This window comes from Dermacentor silvarum, chromosome 6 (genome assembly GCF_013339745.2).
Source record: "Dermacentor silvarum isolate Dsil-2018 chromosome 6, BIME_Dsil_1.4, whole genome shotgun sequence".
NCBI lineage: Eukaryota > Metazoa > Arthropoda > Arachnida > Ixodida > Ixodidae > Dermacentor > Dermacentor silvarum.
The window spans coordinates 35,200,783-35,218,360 of record NC_051159.1 but is presented as its reverse complement, the minus strand read 5'-3'; the positions used below and the strand labels follow the sequence as shown (position 1 = coordinate 35,218,360).

Here is a 17,578-nt window from a genome sequence, read left to right as displayed (position 1 = left end):
AAGGACTTCTTTCTCCTGATCGGCTCTTTCGACGTTTTTTGCTTCTGTTATGCATTAAACTATCCCTAGACAGTAAGCGAAGCCGTAGCTTAACGCGGCTGAAGAAACAAGTTAGTGGGACCTCGACGAGAGAAGAAAAATGTTAAAAATAAAAGCAAGGAAAGCGGGACACGGTGCAACGGTTATCCATTGCTTTGTGACATGAGCCGGCACCGCTGCGGCAAGTTATCTTCGCTGCGTATAAGCGGCCCTGACGGGGCTTCCCCTTTTGTTCTGCTTTCCTAAAAGTCCGAACGCTTTAATTTCTTTTTTTCTTCTGTCCTTCCCAGCCGTGCGCGCGCGCGCCGCTTGCTTTAGTCCGTTCTTCAAAGCGAGCGTTTTTCTGACCTACATTCCGTTTGAACAAATCTTCCCAACTTTAGTGGCGTGGCTATCCGGAGAGAAATAAAGAAGGGCCCTGTCTGTCTCCCTCCCCTCAACTCCCACCTCTATGCCCAGGGTTTCCTCCTCGCCTCGCCTGCGCTGTAACGAAACAGAATGTCGAGAAAGTCATAACTCTCCTTTGCTTCCCTTCCAGCTTAGGGTCCGCGCGAAAATACGCCTGTTATATATTATACACGTACACACACGCGCGCTCGCTCGCTGGCGAAACACGTCGGGCTGTTTTCTGTGTCTACCGGAGCAAAGAAATAACGCGAAAGAAAAAAGAAAGAAAGACGAAAGTAGCTGGTTGGGGGAAGGAGAGGGAACATCAAAAGAAGGAAAGGGGCGACTCGCAAGCGGAGCAGAACGGGAAGGGGAAATACCGTTCGAGAGAGTAGAAAAGCGGAGAGACATCCGTTAGAAGCGAATGAGATCGTCTCGCACTGCCATTCTTTCTTTCTTTCTTTCTTTCTTTCTTTCTTCTTTCTTTCTTTCTTTTTCTTTCTTTCTTTCTTTCTTTCTATGAGTTTCTGTGCCTGTGTGTGTACGTGTATGTGTACTTTCGTGTGCAGGGCTGGCCAATACATACCGACTGCTCTGGCTTCTCCTCTCTCCATCCCCTTCACCCAATCGCGGATTCTGCTTTCCCTTTCCCCTCCTTTGTTTACGATTCTCTTCGCGCACTTCTTTCCTCACTCTCTATCTGTCTCATAAGCCTTGTATTCCTACGCGCAGCGCTCTTCGATGCGGCGGTTCTGCGCCGCTTGTTTCCTTTATGCTACCCTCTCCAGACTAGATCTTTCCTTGTATTTTTCCAATTTTTTTTATTACTCTCGCGAGAACTGTATGCCGAGAGTGTGCTGGTACTTGACGCTTTCCTTTCCCTTTTCCTGCGCCTCATATCCCCACTTCTTATGTTTGCCAGAAAGAAGAAAGGAAAAAAGAAAAATGAAGAAAGAGAGCGAGCGACGGAGAGTGGAGGAAACGTGTAAGAGCTAGTCGTGCAGCGCCCGCCGTAAGCGAAGGAGAGCTCGCAAAATTTGATTAGGGAGCTTTCGCGTGTCCGAATGGGGCGCCTGCAAAACATCGCCGGAGCCGGAGAAAAAACAAGCCGTGACGTTTTAAGGGCGATAGGGACAACTCCTGCGCGCGGCGCGCTTTGTACGCCAAATTTACGTGTTCGACCACCGATCGCTCAAGGCCTTCGCTCGCCGAGTAGACGTTTTCCCGCATTTCAACTTTCTTTTTTTTTTCTCTCGTCTTTTCTTTTTAACTCATCGGCGCGTTCGTTTTTCACGTTTAGGAAGTACGAAAGGGCTGTCAATAGCCATTTGTCGCCGGGGACTTTTGGAGGGCGATGCGATTTTACGCTATCCGGCGTTGCCTGCATGTTTTTTTTTTTTTTTATTTCACTATTCTTTTAGAAACGAGTGTATCGAGTGTAGGATTTCTCTAAAGCGAATTTATCCCGTCCTAAACAATAACCGCCCTTCCTGGTGGCGTTCATTTTATTTTTGTTCGTTATAGCGATGGGTTCGTATTGCCGCGAATCGCCTGGGTGTCCTTACTACCGTGACAAAGTGTAATGCTAGAAAATCAGATTTCTGTGTCGCCGTCTTTCTTTCTTTCTTTTTTTTTTCTTTTTGCCCAGACTCATTGGAGACAGCGAATTCTGAGTCTTGAGAAACGGCTTAGTCGTCCTTGTTACCAAACAATCTAAATTTTCTTGTGCTGGTTCGTTGGTCGTTGTATGGTCAGAGATTTCCCCTCTGTCCGACAATTTCATTGTCGCCATTATATGACTAAATAATCTTATTTTATTTCTTATTCCATTGTCATTGTAAAACACGGCGATGAATAAGAAGAAAAAAATCACAGCAAATCCACGAGGTGAATGATGATGATGGGGCGAAGCTCCGGAGGGATCATCGGTAAACACAGCATATCCACGAGGTGCGGAGACACTTACGCCATCGCAGCATATCCAGGCGGATATGGATATGCTGTGATATCCATATGCTGTGGATATGCTGTGCCTCCCATGGCGGTTGCTGCCGCCTGAGTCTTCGCGCCGTAGCCGTGCCGCTTCTGCCTCTCGTTCTCGCACTACGGGGTCTTCGCGCCGCCGCCGCGCTGCCTGTCGTGAAGCCGCGGCCTCGCGGCTCTCACCGCGGGATTCTGCCTGCGAGCGCGCGCCGCCTTCCGTGCTCTCCGCTCCGCAGCCTTGTCTTCCATCCGGCGACTCCGAGCGAAAGAGAAAGCGCGCCAAGAGCGAGCACCTTTTATTATAACACCCCTAGCGGTAACCCGTCGCACTACATTGTAGGTTTTATCATCAACTATACGAAAAACTAGCGCCATCTAGTGACATTATATACACTTATATATAGAAAGATCGACACTTACGCCATCTAGTGAACACTTCATAAAACTACAGGTGGCTACATACTACATCGGAGGAAGGACAGACCCACGCCCTAAGGAGCTTCGCCCCTAAAAAACGCCAAATTCATATTTCTATAAGCGCGAATACGTGCGGGCAGGAACTTGCCAAAACTTAATTGTGATTGAATATTACCTGGTAAGCGCTATTATAAAGGCTATACATTCATCGTTGCCGAATATGTTGCCGAAGGCTCTGCTCTCAGAAGTACGTCAGGACTGAGTAGGAAGTTTTGTCGCTCGTGGTGAACAGTCCCGAAAAACTAGAGCAAGATGATGAAACCATCGTGCGCCAGTGATAGAAAATCGCACCCTCGTAATAATTCCGCTCTCCTATTTGGCGTTTGAGTAACTTCTCAGAAGAGCCCAAAAGTGCAAGAACAGCAGTGAGAATAGTTCGCAACCACCCTGTGATATATCGCGATAACTTATCGCTAGGTTATCGCTACCGCCTTGTCATGGCGCATGCTTTGCTTGCTGAACGCAGACATTTCCCGAAGCCAGGATCCATCCAGGTAATGACAATACTTCGAGCAGAATGTGGTGCAGTCTTTATTTTCCTTTTCTTTTTTTTTTCTTACGATGATTTGGTCCGCACAAATCAGAGAAAAACGCTTCACCAAATTCAAAACAGCACAACCGACTGACTGCTCATTGTTTACGCTATCGTCGCTGATTGCTTATTATAAGGTTTGGACACCGACGCGTTATGTAGTTACACTTACAGCAGACCGCTAGACCCGGGCATGTCGAATGAAGACCTCCGTGCATAGAACAGGCCAGTCAGTATTCCAGATCGGTAATTTTAATTCGTCACGAATGTAGGTGGTAGATGAGGGGGCGCAAATAAACAGACATACACAGATGAAGTGTAGACAGGATTGGTGCTGTGTGTGCGTTTAATTTGCGCCCCCTTTTCTAATAGCTATGTTGCGCCAACTAGCCCAACAAGAACTTGTACTCATCACCGACGCTTCAGGGGTCATAATCATCAGCTGCAGCTTATTTATGGCCACTGCCGGACGAAGGCCTCTCTCCCAGCGATCTCCAATTACCACTGTCTTGCGCCACCTGATTCCATCTTCTGCCTCCAAATTTATTAATTTCGTCGCACCATCTAACTCTCTGTCACCTTCGAAAGGACTGCCACATCAAGTGGTTCTTTCTTTCTTTCTTTCTTTCTTTCTTTCTTTCTTTCTTTCTTTCTTTCTTTCTTTCTTTCTTTCTTTCTTTCTTTCTTTCTTTCTTTCTTTCTTTTTACGCGTATTTAGTACAGGTTACAGAAAAAATCAGAGGTTGGCAATACTGTTCCGGAGACCTCCACCGTGGAAATTCACATAGCTTCTATATTGCCTCGTGGCATTGAATTAAATGATTGCATCCATCCATCCATAGCGACGGCGTTGTGGTAACACCCAGCCTGCCTCTTTTTCCCACCCTGCAGACCGTCCGGCGTTCAAGAGCGCGGCCGAGACGGTGGCCGCCGAGGAAGGCGCCGAAGTGGCGCTGCGGTGCGAGGTGGACTCCAACCCGAAGCCGGACATTGTGTGGCGTCACGAGGGCTCGGAGCGCGTGCTGGCCCGCCAGCCGACGCTCGTCATCCCGGCGATGCGGCCCAGCGACGCCGGCCGCTACTCGTGCCGTGCCACGGTGCCCGGCTTCCCGGAGATCACCCAGGACGTGCACGTCTACGTCAAAGGTGCGCGCGACGTGACGTGTTTGTCGGCAGTGTGGCCACGTGACTGTTACAATGCATGCCTGCCTGCCTGCCGCCGCCGCGCGTTACGGTTTAACAGGGAATGTGCCACCAAACTCGTCCGGTGGCGATACGGGCAATAAAAACCCCACTCCATGCCTAGCCAAGAAATTGAGGGCAGAGTTTAACTGGATAGCCTTTGGTATTCGAACGAGCGCACAGGCGACTGCAAAAAATAAAAATAAATAAAAAAGGTAATTCGGAAAAGTGCCACGTGAGTCCCGATGAACTTAGGAGCGCCGGTTCGCGAGCGCGTAAACTACATTTTTATTTCGTGTGTTTCGGCAGTATTGCAGCGAGACCGTTAGGCGGTGGATAGGCAAATAGGAAAATCTGTTTGGGGATTGGCGTGAGCCGCTGCTGCTGCGGAGGCAAGCCCTGATGGGCATCGATGTGCTCGCCTATTCTTTCCATCGCTTAAGCTGAACTGCGCTGGAAGATGGTATACGGGAGCTATTGCCGAACAAAACTGCAACCTCTACCTTTCGCGCTATCGCTCGTCACACGTAGCAAGTTTATTTCTTGATTTACTTGTGATGGCTAGCGTATTGTCGATATCTTTTTGAATCGTTCGTTCATTCAGTTAACAACGTACACGACAGCCTTCGTGTAAGATGGACAGAGACAGTAAGATTGGCAGTATTGCACCACTGTTGCAGCTTTATCAAAGACAGTGCATCGGCTAGGTCACAATCTCCTCCATGCGAGTTGCAAAAGGACGCGCAGATGCGGCTCGGCTGCTCTGCGCGAGCATTCAGTTAAAGTAGGTAATCTCCCAACTGCGCGTGGCTCCACGTCGCGACGATGCTGCAGCGCATTGCCACTATTGAGTCTCGGGGGTTTGAATGATCGAGTTACAGCCGACGAACGCCGCCAGGAACGGCGTGAGCGACAGCATGCTCCTGGCAACACTTACGGCTTCTCCGAATTACTGCAGCTCTCGACGCATGGACCCGAGGCTGTTACTTCTGAATAGGTTTCAATCCGAATTTCGCGCTTGAATATTCGGAAAACGCTCGATTCACTTCTCAGCGCATTGCACAGAGACATGTTCCAGAAAGCTTTCCGTGATAAGCATGCGAGGATCACTTACGTTTTTGTTTTCTTCTTTTTCTGCAGGCCCTCCGAAAGTGAGCAGCCCGACGACCCAGTACGGTGTTGAAGGGGAGCAGGTGCGTGTCGAGTGCATCATCACCTCCGTTCCGCCGCCCACCAGGGTGGCCTGGTCCAGGAATCTGCAGGTAATGCACACCGCTTCCTCCGCCTCTCTTTCTCACACACACTCACCCTCTTCCCTCTCTAGTTCCGACGCTTATTTCTTAAAATTGCAGCGATGATCTACCGCGTTCCTAGAAACGTATATTTCCTTTTCCGTTCGCAAAGTGCTAGTATTATAAACACACGTGAAGTTACGTCACGTTCAGTTGCTTTCTTGGTGGATCCTCCGAATAACATTGGGAACTGTTGGACATGGCGAAAGAGACCCCCCTACCTTAGGTGCACTTCTCTGCATTGCATATTTGCGCTATTCATGGCGGCATCGGTCATGGTTCGAAGAGACACAACGGACAAGATGCGCATGCTGGCGCCTGTTTCTTGCGCATGGTTTCCTCGCGAGAGCCAGGTGTACATCTTTCGTTTTCATGAGACAAGCTAACTCCGCTGGTATATCCAGAGTGCAAAAAATGAGTGATGCTGCGATTAGCTTGGCAAGCTGTCTCGTTAGAAAGCTAGTTTCAGAATTATGAAAAGGGTCTAGTGAAGTGCGGTGGCGTGAAAATTGGAGAGAGAGAGAGAGAGAGAGAGAAAAACGTTTATTAATACATAAATAATAAAAGGCAGACCCTACGGTACTTCTGACGAAGTGCCTATATTAGGTGGTTGATGTGCTGTTTGTGTCATTGTATGCATCACACATTTCTCGTCGTATGCGCTGTGTGTCACATTAATCGAAAACAGACTAAATCAGGCTTCGGTCTCTTGTGGAGAAGTGTTAACCGGGAAAATAAATAGTTCGCTCTGACATATCATTTCAAGCAGTGGTCAACGCAACACGATAACAGAGGTACCAATCGTAGCGGGTTCGCACGCACGAGTGGTTTGTATGGGCTATTCAAATCACAGTAAATCAAATCAAATTTTGTGGGTTTCTTTCTTGTGTACCTTCACGTCTTGCAGAAATTTCCTGACGTACGGCAAGGCTATTAAAAATCTTCCGCCCACTTTATCAGGCGTGCACAATAACAAGGACAAGATAATTTGGGTATACCATAACGTTAGGTCTACCGCTTTCCGCTCATTTTTTTTTCTTTTCTGGCGCTTTACGTTAAACAAGCGATGACACCCTCACTCACTCTCTCCGATCTTTAGCTTGTAAAACTGGAGTCTCTATCGTCTTCATTGTTCTCTCGTTTCTCGCATACTCGTCGCTGGCCCCTTAATGGAACAGTGTCCGGTGGCGGCCATTTACCTAATACGTCTGTACTTAACGGACCGGGTTATTATTAAATAGAAAAAAAAGGAAAGAAGCCACGAAGTAGTTCGACCACTGAAGTCACGTGTCAGCAACTTTCTATTATTTTTTTTCTCATTACGCAACTTTCAAAAAGTTCGGGGCATGGATAGCAATAAAACCACCCAGATCGTGTGCGTCACTTCTTTTTTTTCCCTTTAATCGCGGGACTTTGCTTCGATCGCGCTCTCCCTGTTCGTGGAGGAGAAGCAAATGAGCTCGGACTGTCTCGTTATTAGACCCCACTGGCGACAAATTAGACGGCCGCGGACATGGTAAGCGTGGCAAGAGAAGCGACGAGAACTCGGAACGCGCGGCGGAGGGTTTGGTATGGCTGACATTACGGGGCCACGCATTTAATTTGAACAACTCCCTCGAGGGCCACTCGCGCCGTGAAAAACGAGCAGCGTAGCTTAGGGCCTCGTTCGACGTCTCCTTTTTTTTTTTCCCCCGAGGAGGGGCAGTAGCGATTTCGGGCTTTTCTTTATACCGGCTCATCTTGTTTCTCAAGTTTCCACGGTTCTCATTTTGCGCGAACTGATAAAACAGTGCAGGAGAGGCAAAAAAAAAAAAGTGAGCGTATCAAGAACGCGCAGAGAGAAAAGGCGTAAGGAGGAGCAAGCGCCGGCAGTGTCATCTGGCCGAACCCAATTCGTTGAACCCTGAGGCCAACAGCGTCTTCTCGGTGCCAGGAGCCGTGTGCTCCTCGATTTATTTACATTTTTTTTTCTTCTCGAAGAACGTCAGACGTACGCGGAAGAGACCGACGGTGGAGCGGCTAGCGTAGAGAGTTCGGATAGGAGGCGGATAGGAAATAAAAAAGGGGGAGAGAAGGGAAGAGCGGGGAGGGGGGAGGAGAACGAAAAAAAAGGAAAAATGTGCGAGATAAGGCTCCGCCATCAATCCTGTAAAGGACTCGGTGGCGAAGGCGAAGCGAAGCGAAGGAAACGGGCCTGACGATGACGAAACGTTCCTTAATGAGTATTGATTGAGGCCGCTGGAAAGACGACGGCCACCGGACGCTGAAGCTGCTGAAGCTGCTGCTGCTGCTGCTGGCCTTGCTGCGCGCGGGAGCCGTGTTCTGTTGTAGGGTTGTCCGCTCTTCCGTCGCTCCCGGTGCTCTCGCTGTACCAAGAGCCCGTTTCGTTGTCTCGACAACTTCCCCTTCTCTTTCGCTACCGTATCGCTCGCTTTTCTTTTCTCTACTCTCTCTCTCTCTCTCGATCTCTGTCTCGCTTGTTTTATCATTGGAGCGTCGCACACACACACTCTCTCTCTTAGCGGTATCCGACAGTTTACTTTTCTGGACCATTTCGTTGATTAATCTGGTGTCTACTCGCGCTTCCCTGTCCCGTTCCGCCAGTCTCTCCCGAGTGCAGGCCGCGCACGGACCGCGCGGCGTCTCACGCTTAAATGACGCGGTCGCGGCGTGATTAACAACGGTCCGGCCCGGGCGGGCTCCCGCTCTCTCGTTGCCGTCTTCACTTTCGCTACGCCAGCCCGTCGCGAGTGGGGTACGCTGCCAGCGACATTCAATTTGCCGCGTGTGAAACATTGTCCGCGGAAGAAACGGCAGCCCGGCCGGCCGTTCCTTTTGTCGCCGCTGCCGGCGCTGATAGTTTCAAGGACCCTAATCGGTTGTGCCCAGTGGTCGCTAGCTCATGGCCCGAGCGTTCCAGTAAGGTCCCTGTTTTCCTTTTTTTTCTTTCTGCGCCTGTATATCGCAAAGATAACGGTTAACGAGCAGACACATCTTTACTAAGCGTCTCTTCCAAACGCCATGATTCGGGCGTTGGAGAAAACGCAGTCTGGGAATTAGCCTCGACGAAAACAGTCGTGGTTGACTCGGAAGGCATGGACGGTGCCGCTTTATGAATGATTTACGAAACCGCGGTACTCTTCAAGTGGCTTGCTGGAGTGCAGCGTGAGCTTCAGATTTCTAAGACGAACATCGAGCCTCCGGCTAACTCGTTATTTATTGCCGCTAAGAATGACAAACTTCAAAGCTTGTATTACATCAGCGATGGAACGCTCATCTCTGGCCTGATTAAGTCCCCCGCCCACTATGTCATTATCGAACCGAACGCGTTTAACCATTCTGTTGCGGACAACATCGTCATGCATGTAGTTTTTCTCGTCTTTGTTTTTTTTAACATTGTGTTAGACTCGGAATTGAGGTACCTCTGAATGTGACCTGAGTTGTACACGGTGTCGTGTTTCTGTCATCGCGGATCACAGGGGCATGATCTTTGTATACACGCTACAAATTGGCACAAAATACAATAGGGACGACATACGCTTCACTGAGCACTTCGTCATGTGTAACCCTTAATCGTGTGTGTGTGCGCGTGCGTGCGTGCGTGCGTGCGTGCGTGTGTGTGTGTGTGTGTGTGTGTGTGTGTGTGTGTGTGTGTGTGTGTGTGTGTGTGTGTGTGTGTGTGTGTGTGTGTGTGTGTGTGTGTGTGTGTGTGTGTGTGTGTGTGTGTGTGTGTGTGTGTGTGTGTGTGTGTGTGTGTGTGTGTAGTCGCTACGTCTTTCTATTGTTCATTGATAAAATTTAGTGCGTTTACAAAGATGATTGCTTACCACCTACTCCTTCCATGGCTTTTTTAACTGTTTAATATTATGACTTTTTGTGTCCTCATAAGCATCCGTTATCATTCTAGTCTGTGACGAATATGTTTTAAAGAATGAAAATTGTGACATGCCTTCTCATTATACAGCGCTATTTTACGCTGTTCCAAAGCTTTCGTCATTGAACTCTAAGTGCCATTTAAATTCCATTAAACTGTTAGTCGCCCGCCCCGTCCTTCTTCGCCTTGTCCTTATACTTTTTCCTCTGTATCTTTCTCTGTTGTAGCTGGTTGACATCGACAATAACCAGGGCTACGAAATTGTAAAGGAGCCTTTGTCGAATGGACTCAGGAACTTGCTAATCATCCACAATGCCGCTGAGGAAGACTTCGGGCAGTACAACTGTTCCGTGTGGAATCAGTTTGGTTATGACACGAGGCTCATCACCGTTCGAAAACAAAGTAAGTCTTACTGCAGACACATGTGCTTTTTTTTCCTTATGACAGGGGTACTACGTCGCCAAGGGAAGTAAATTTCCACTCGCTGCACCGCTTTAGGTGGGTTAGGCTTCACCTCGTAAACACTATATTAAAGGCAAAGCAGGCTTTACAAGAAAAGTGTCAGTAATGTGGCGTCATATCAGCTGGAGTGGTAATGCTGTGCAGCGGAGAGACCTTCACTGATTTACTTGTGTAAAGATAAGTTGTACAGATAAGGTGTGCATATCAGTACACAAAATTGAAAGGGAATTATGCGTGATTTAAATTATGTGTGATCTGCTTCCAGCGGATACTTTAAGCCAGCAGACCCGGGATGGGAAGGTGTTGCAAAAACTATCGCGTAAATAATTTAATACTGTATCAAATTCGAACTTAGTTTTTCAAGAGTACGTTTTCGTGTGATTTCGGACGAATCTGCAAAACATTCTTGATGCCTTATTTTTATTTTTATTTTCATTAACACATTACATAGGCATCTTTGTGTGCTTTCTGTTGTATCTAATATATTGCTATCATGTACTTGGTCGTAGAATCATGTGGTGCTGATAAATATGCAGCTGATACATCGCTAACATTTACGACATTGCAGAAAACCTTCCGATGGTGATAATCTTGGCTGGCGTCATCGGGGGCATCGTTCTCGTCGTGACCGTGACGATCTCTATTATTCTCTGCCTGCGAAAGAAAAATATTGTCAAAGGTAAGTGACAGCACGAGTGCTACTTACACGCGTATGACAACTGTGCTTGAGGCTGTATAGTTACTGATGTCGTCAGTACTAACTTCGTCAACATAATACCGAGGACTGATTTCACTTCGTGTACATTGGTAAGCACTAAGGGCACACACACGGCGACAGAAAAACAGAAAAGACGGGGTCAGGGGGGGGGGATGTCCCCGTGTTTGTGCGTGCCTTTTGCGCTACAGTGTACATGATGCCATACGAACCGATAAGTCTATCCTTTTGATTTCGCTTGTTTGCCAGGGCTCCTTTCGTGTTCACTGCAGTAGACACCAACCTTTTCGGAATCGTTAAGCATTTCCTTGTGCTGTGACCTCGCACAAGCCTTTGGGTCGCTTCTTCATGGTAACCAGCAGCAGTGATTACAAGTGTCACTTGTGTAAGGAACGACGCAAGGCTCATCATCTCCTGCCTAATCACCTCATTAAGTGCACATAGATTGCACATTTCCTCTCTAATATAATATAGTTGTGGCGCTCGCCTTTGGTGAGTTCTGCCAACAGTAGTAGCAGTAGTAGGAGTAGGATAAGCAGTTGTTTAGTATCTTCATTAGCAAACAAAAACCTCAATGAAAAACACCGCAAGCATCGTAACTTTCTCACATTTCAGAAGACACCTAAGGTTTCCTGCGACCGCGGAGAAAATAAACATAACAGAAAGAACTCATGGAGAAACGGAACAGGAAAATTACGGTGACAGTATAGTAGCACAAAGCAAATAACAATGACTTAAACAACAACATAAGTACATAACAACACGTGAGTACGCAGTACGAGATTACAAAAATGAATGCACAGAAGCAAGTAGTTTTACAAAAATACACAGAAGCACTTTATCTTGTCCTAAATAAAGTTCTATGTCTCCTACCTCGCAGATGACGACTTCAACTCTGAGAAGAAGGGTAAGCAGTCTGACTCGGCGTCGTCCGGAGACTCGGACATCAAAGTGGAAATCCGAACGGCATCGTCGTTGTCTAATAACGAACACGATCGCAACTGGGAGGACAATAGTGAATCGGCACGTACGCACGACGCAGCAGATATCTACAAGTACGCCAACAGTGCAGCTGACTACGGAGACTCCTCCTTTCCGGTAAAATCGGTAAGTGTGGCTTGTAAATGTCACAATAAATTAAACATGCCTGTTCTATTCGTAACTGCAGTTCTATTCACTGAAAAATGGATTTCTTGATTAGAATAGACTTTAGCATTACTGTTGGGTTTCCGGAATCTCGTTACCACCAAATACATCCTGAATATACTTAGAACGCAAAGCCTTGTGCTGTAAGTATATTCAGCATGTATTTGGAGGTTGCGAGATTCCAGAGACCCACATGCACAGAGACAAAAAAAAAAGAAAACACAGGCAGCCAAACTCAGCCTTGCACTATAAGCATGTTCAGGATGACCCTCCACATAGGCCAAACATTTAGCTTACTGTATTTTAAATACGTGCCCAGGCACTGTAAACAAATGACCAAACGTGCACATGTGGAAGATTCTCAGCATTCTCATGTAATTAAAATTTATGCTTCTTTACAATGGTATTAAAATTTTTTCAGAGTTGTGTAGGGAATTAAGTCGCAACATTGCAGTAACTTACCAATGTCGAGCTAAATTATAATCACTGTTCATTTATTTGTAGGAAAATTTTCAGAATTTTACATAGATGGATCTGCACAGAGTAAATATACATTAATTCACGTTTACGTGAACACTTAATCAATAAGACACTTTATCAGAGTCTTTAATAAGTGAAACACAAGCAACAGGTGACAACAAATTTTGTAATACAATTTATGATAACAATTGTTATTAATTTCTTGGAATTTAGCGCCTTACGTTCATTGACCTTTCATCAACTTTTTCAGTCGCTGTTGGTACAAGTGATTGGTATAGGCTAATGGTAGAACCGTTCAAACGTTGTACAGGCAGCTCGTGAATGTTTTGCAAATAATGGTACCTAGATACTAAGCCAGACCCGCGATATGCAGCTGGAGTCGGGCAAATAAAAATAAGTAATAATTAATTGCACAGAGCTAAATCAGCACTACATCTAATAGGCGCTCAGAAATACGAGAAAAGTTTGAGGGATGAAAGGAAGTATACGACATTGCTGTCACCACCCGAGACGAACGCCGTTTTCTTCCTTCGTCTTTGCAGGAGGCTCAAAACAACAATGGCTACATACCGTACGTGGACTACTCGCGCGACTACAACCCGCCTCCTGTGGCAGCTTCGCTGCAGTTAAACGCAAGCCGCGACAGTGGCCTGTATGGCAGCTCACCGCAGTCCCTCAACGACCTGGGCCAGGGCATCGACCCACGGTTCCGAGCGGGGTACGCAAACCCTTACCTGCGCACCTCGCAGTCGAACCTGCCGCCCCCTCAGGGTGTTTACGTCAGCCCGAGGGCCATGCCATCGGTCGCTGCCAACTCCGCCGGTGTGCCCGGTGCTTCGTCCGCAACCCTGCCGCAGAACAGGTCAGTAATTGTGCGCCCCTGTGGGAAGTTCTCGGGGCACTGCAAAAAAAGCACCAGACTTGGGGATGCATTCTCGGACAATCACTTTCAGCTATACTATCGCTTTTGCGTGACGTAGTGCAGAAACAGCTGATCACCTCATCCTGTTTAGCTCAACCAGCGAATAAGCCTGCACTGAAATTGATATCACCGAGAGATTGGCCGTCCGAGATCAAGTCCACAGGCCTCAACGATGATCATGTTTTGTCCTCAGGATGTGTTTTATCTTACATTTTATAAGTGCAGACAGTGATAGGAATCCCTTATTGACAAAACTACTACACGTATCGACGGTTGGCTATCACTGCGTTGATCGTCTGGTTTTGACGCAAATGGCTATTGTGAGTGGCTGCCGTCGAAATAATGGCTAATGAGGAAACACTCTTACATAAGACAGGTGTTGTAAACATGGGCCCTGTTTTTTATGCATACTGTGTGATCACACTTGCCCTCATTCCTTCAGTGCAGCAGCCATGAATAGTGCTCAGCGTTTTTACCTAGAACTCCCATCATATATATATATATATATATATATATATATATATATTTGAGATTCCTACAGTTTGAAAACACTATAAAGACATTTTTGGCAAATCTGTTGTGCGGAAGTTCGCAATGTGGAAGAAAATTCACGAAAGGGAGAACTTGACATCTGCCCGACTGTAGCACCAAACTAGAAAGGAAATCCATTCAGGTTTTTCAAAAAAGGAAGATTCACAGCTGGAGGAAAAAAATCGTCCTGGTCCGGAATCCTTTTTTTGCATGTGCATCCACCCTAGAATACTCTCGCTCTCAAGTAATGGTCTGAGTGCTAGGTTATATACTTGGCCTTCATCGCCACCTGCAGCATCGGAATTCTCTGTAAAGCAACCTTTTTTATGCTGTTGGGGCAATTCATCCTTGTTATGGAAGTGAGCAAAATGTGCAGACAAAGATTCATGGTGGTTTTCTGGTGCCTGGAAGTTTCGTCAGAAAATTTTGTGTTCTGTTCTCTGCTACACTTGATTTTTTACTCATATTATGACCATTAAGAAACTGACTGACACCTTTGCTTCATTCTTCTTTTTCATCCAGGTACATCACATCACAACAAAGCCATGTCAAGCCAGGCACACTAGCCACCCATGTATGATGGCAGGAGACCTCGATGTAAATAGGACTTAAGCTCTCCATGAAGCAACCAAGAGTGTTGTGTGCCCCTCACTGTGGACATTGTGTGGTCAGTGAGTGTGTGTGCGGGGAACTCTTGCAAGACCCTGGGAAAAGAAAAAAAAAGGACGCTGATTGGTGCAATCCCACGAAGTGTCGTATTTCCGAAGTGACTCTGGTGGTGCCACCACTTTTGCGGTGTTTCAAGTCAGGAACCAAAGAGTTGTTAATAATTCTATCTGTTCATATAAGTGTGCATCAGTGTGTGTGCGTGTGTGTATTTGTCAATGCATGATGTTGTCATGTTTCCTTGACTAGATTAGAAAGAAAAACAAGGCAAGGGTAGCCTTATTTATTAACTCAAGTAGTGTGACCTTGCTGTGTTTTTAGCATAGTACTTCATTCTTGCATCCCAATCCGAGACTAATGTGTGTTCCTTCTTTTGCTGAGAGGCTGTCCTCCTGTGAGTAGTCATGTTGATCGTTTGCAGCATACTGAACATTTCTAATGTCTGGTTCTCAAATGCTGGTATGTGAAAAGTGCAGTTTGGCCATGGTTATATTACACAGATGTTTTGATTGGCTGCCTGGGTTTGTAGTAATCACACAGCACAATCACTGTTTTTCTGTTCGTCTCCTCTTTCCATGGCTTTAGAAATCACTTCCCATTACAGATGACCGCTCTTTGTCTTGCATAATTCAACATGCAATAACTCAGCCTGCAAGTAAAATGTGCCATATACAGCGATGTGTGATGTATTGTGTGCAGCACATCCTGCGGAGTTGCGGGCAACGGACTCGGGGTGTATTTCACTGCAATATAAAAAATGCACTGAACAGAAGGTGTAAGAGAGCAGCATTGAAGTTAGGTTTCATGAATATTGGATAAGCATAGCACTTGTGGGCTGAACGTATCAAAAGGCAGTAAAATTTTTCATTGCACCTCATAGTGGGCATTATTGTATTTTTAATATTCCCGGTAACTTTTGAAGCAACATTCCAAAAGGATAAATAATAACAGGCCGACATTACTAGCCTTATTTGAAAAGAATATGTAGAGTTGCTCAATATGCGACTTCCCCAAGTTTTCACATAGAGTTTAAAAAATCTATATAAATCAAAGCGCAGCTACTGTTTGCTTTAAGAGATGATACGAAATAAATAGTCTGGCAGAAATGTGAAATGTGTGAAACAGCTAGGCTAAAAGACAAAGCATACATTGTATTGCAGCTGTCACTTTTAGGTAGCTCTGCAGCATCTTCAATTCGACCCACTTACTAATGTTTTACATGTGAACACATTTTGTTTCCAGTTTTAATATTATTCTCTTCGTGTTCATGTCAAAAGTTATCTTTTCAAAGAGGTCCTCATTTGTGTTGTATAAATGACCACACAAGATGCGTTACCGTTCTCAAGTGTACCATAAAATCATGCTTCAACACAGTGCGTTTCTTGTTGTAAGTGCTCAGTTCCGTTGAATATTACAAGTGGCCTTCTAAGCAACTGGTTGGCTTGTGCCAATTGTGGTTGGTTATCCCTCTTCAATGGTGTACATAACATTGCTTTCAGTAGATGTGCTCTTTCAATGCTTCCTTCGTCAGATTCTTCCCATCAGTTACAGTCTGAATTACCGTGTCATGTGCTTGTCAAAACAAGAGAAGAAAAAAGCAGTACTTGTCTCTATGCAAGCGTGGTTTCCTAATAAGATGCATCTCAGTTTGCTTGCAAAGCAGTGATCAGTTTAAATTTCACTGTGACCCTGTGCAGGGTTCCCTAAAATGTGTGAATGCCTGAGTCGTTTTGTCATGTGCACTGTATTGTGAACCGGACTGCCATATACGCCACCACAGGACACGTGTGTTGTGGCGAGTCAAACGAGTCATTAAGCACGCCCGAGAAGGACGACTTTCGGTGCTAAAAGGATGTCCTGCTCCTTTCCCAAGATGGTATTACAGCAAGCACACCGAGGCGTGTGTTGTTTGCCTTTTATTTTCTTCTTCGTGTGTTTCTGTGACCGTGACTGTAGCTTTCGACCTCCGGCTTTCCACTGTGTGACGCATGGAAAACTGAGCAGCGAAATCATCACTGTACATAGGAAGCACTTCCCGGCGTTATGACAAATCGCGCCCCTTCTGGCTTCGCGCTCTTTTGCCTCCTTTGTTTTTTTTTTTTGTTTTCTTTCGATAGCATCTGTACAGATATTTGCTGATGAGAATTTGCTCACTTTATGAAGGCGAAACATTGTGCGTGTGCATGTTAATTAAACCTATATGAGAGTTTCAGTGAAATGTGTTGTTGCTCACTGGCCCACACTGTCACTTCTTGCAACGCTTTTTAATCGGGCATCGAAGCAGCGACCAATGCTGCAGATGCTACGAGCAAGTTGTGCGAAAACCTCGTAAGACGATTTCGGGAAAGGGAAGTATAGCAGTGCATTGCCACATTGATACAGCCTGAAAAGGGGGGGGGGGGGTAGAGTGTTGAGGTTCTGACAAATATTTTTTAAAGCAAAGTTTGCATTGCGCACCCTCCCGGACTTTGCTGCTACGGAAGAAAATTCCATGAAGCGGTTAGTGGAATGCTATAAATTTGCCCTTTTCATTCCTACATCTTTGGCGCGAAGGAAACTGGCGCATGCACGCCCATGCTCCGCAATGTAACAACTCTTACATTGCCTTGTATTTCTTCATTTATTCTTGTTTACTTTAAATGGACCGCACGTGTATTGGTCGATCCCCCGTTGTGGGTATGTGCTGTAGTATGAAATCATCACCACAGGGTGATCATCTCAAAAAGATACTTGTTGGCGTTGGCACGAGAGAACTATACGTGCGATTGTTACCTTATGGTTAGGAAAGTAGACAGAAATGTTAGACAGGTTCGTATTATTAAAAGCAATATGCTCTTGATGATGATATATTTTTTGCATTGGGGGTATCTCGGTATCATTTGTTTTATCG

General features: G+C 46.2%; 1 protein-coding gene across 2 annotated transcripts in view; it reads left to right on the top strand.

Moving 5' to 3' along the window:
- LOC119455427 (irregular chiasm C-roughest protein) overlaps positions 1 to 16,900 on the top strand; it is a 355,429-nt gene extending 338,529 nt beyond the window's left edge. For both annotated transcript variants that reach the window (XM_049668760.1, XM_037716833.2), the window contains 7 exons: positions 4,310 to 4,564; positions 5,741 to 5,862; positions 9,994 to 10,168; positions 10,797 to 10,907; positions 11,824 to 12,050; positions 13,112 to 13,431; positions 14,545 to 16,900. In XM_049668760.1, coding sequence (XP_049524717.1) covers positions 4,310 to 4,564; positions 5,741 to 5,862; positions 9,994 to 10,168; positions 10,797 to 10,907; positions 11,824 to 12,050; positions 13,112 to 13,431; positions 14,545 to 14,602 — 1,268 coding nt within the window. In that variant the 3' untranslated portion in view covers positions 14,603 to 16,900. The remainder of the gene's footprint in view (positions 1 to 4,309; positions 4,565 to 5,740; positions 5,863 to 9,993; positions 10,169 to 10,796; positions 10,908 to 11,823; positions 12,051 to 13,111; positions 13,432 to 14,544) is intronic.
- The last annotated feature ends 678 nt before the right edge of the window (positions 16,901 to 17,578 follow it).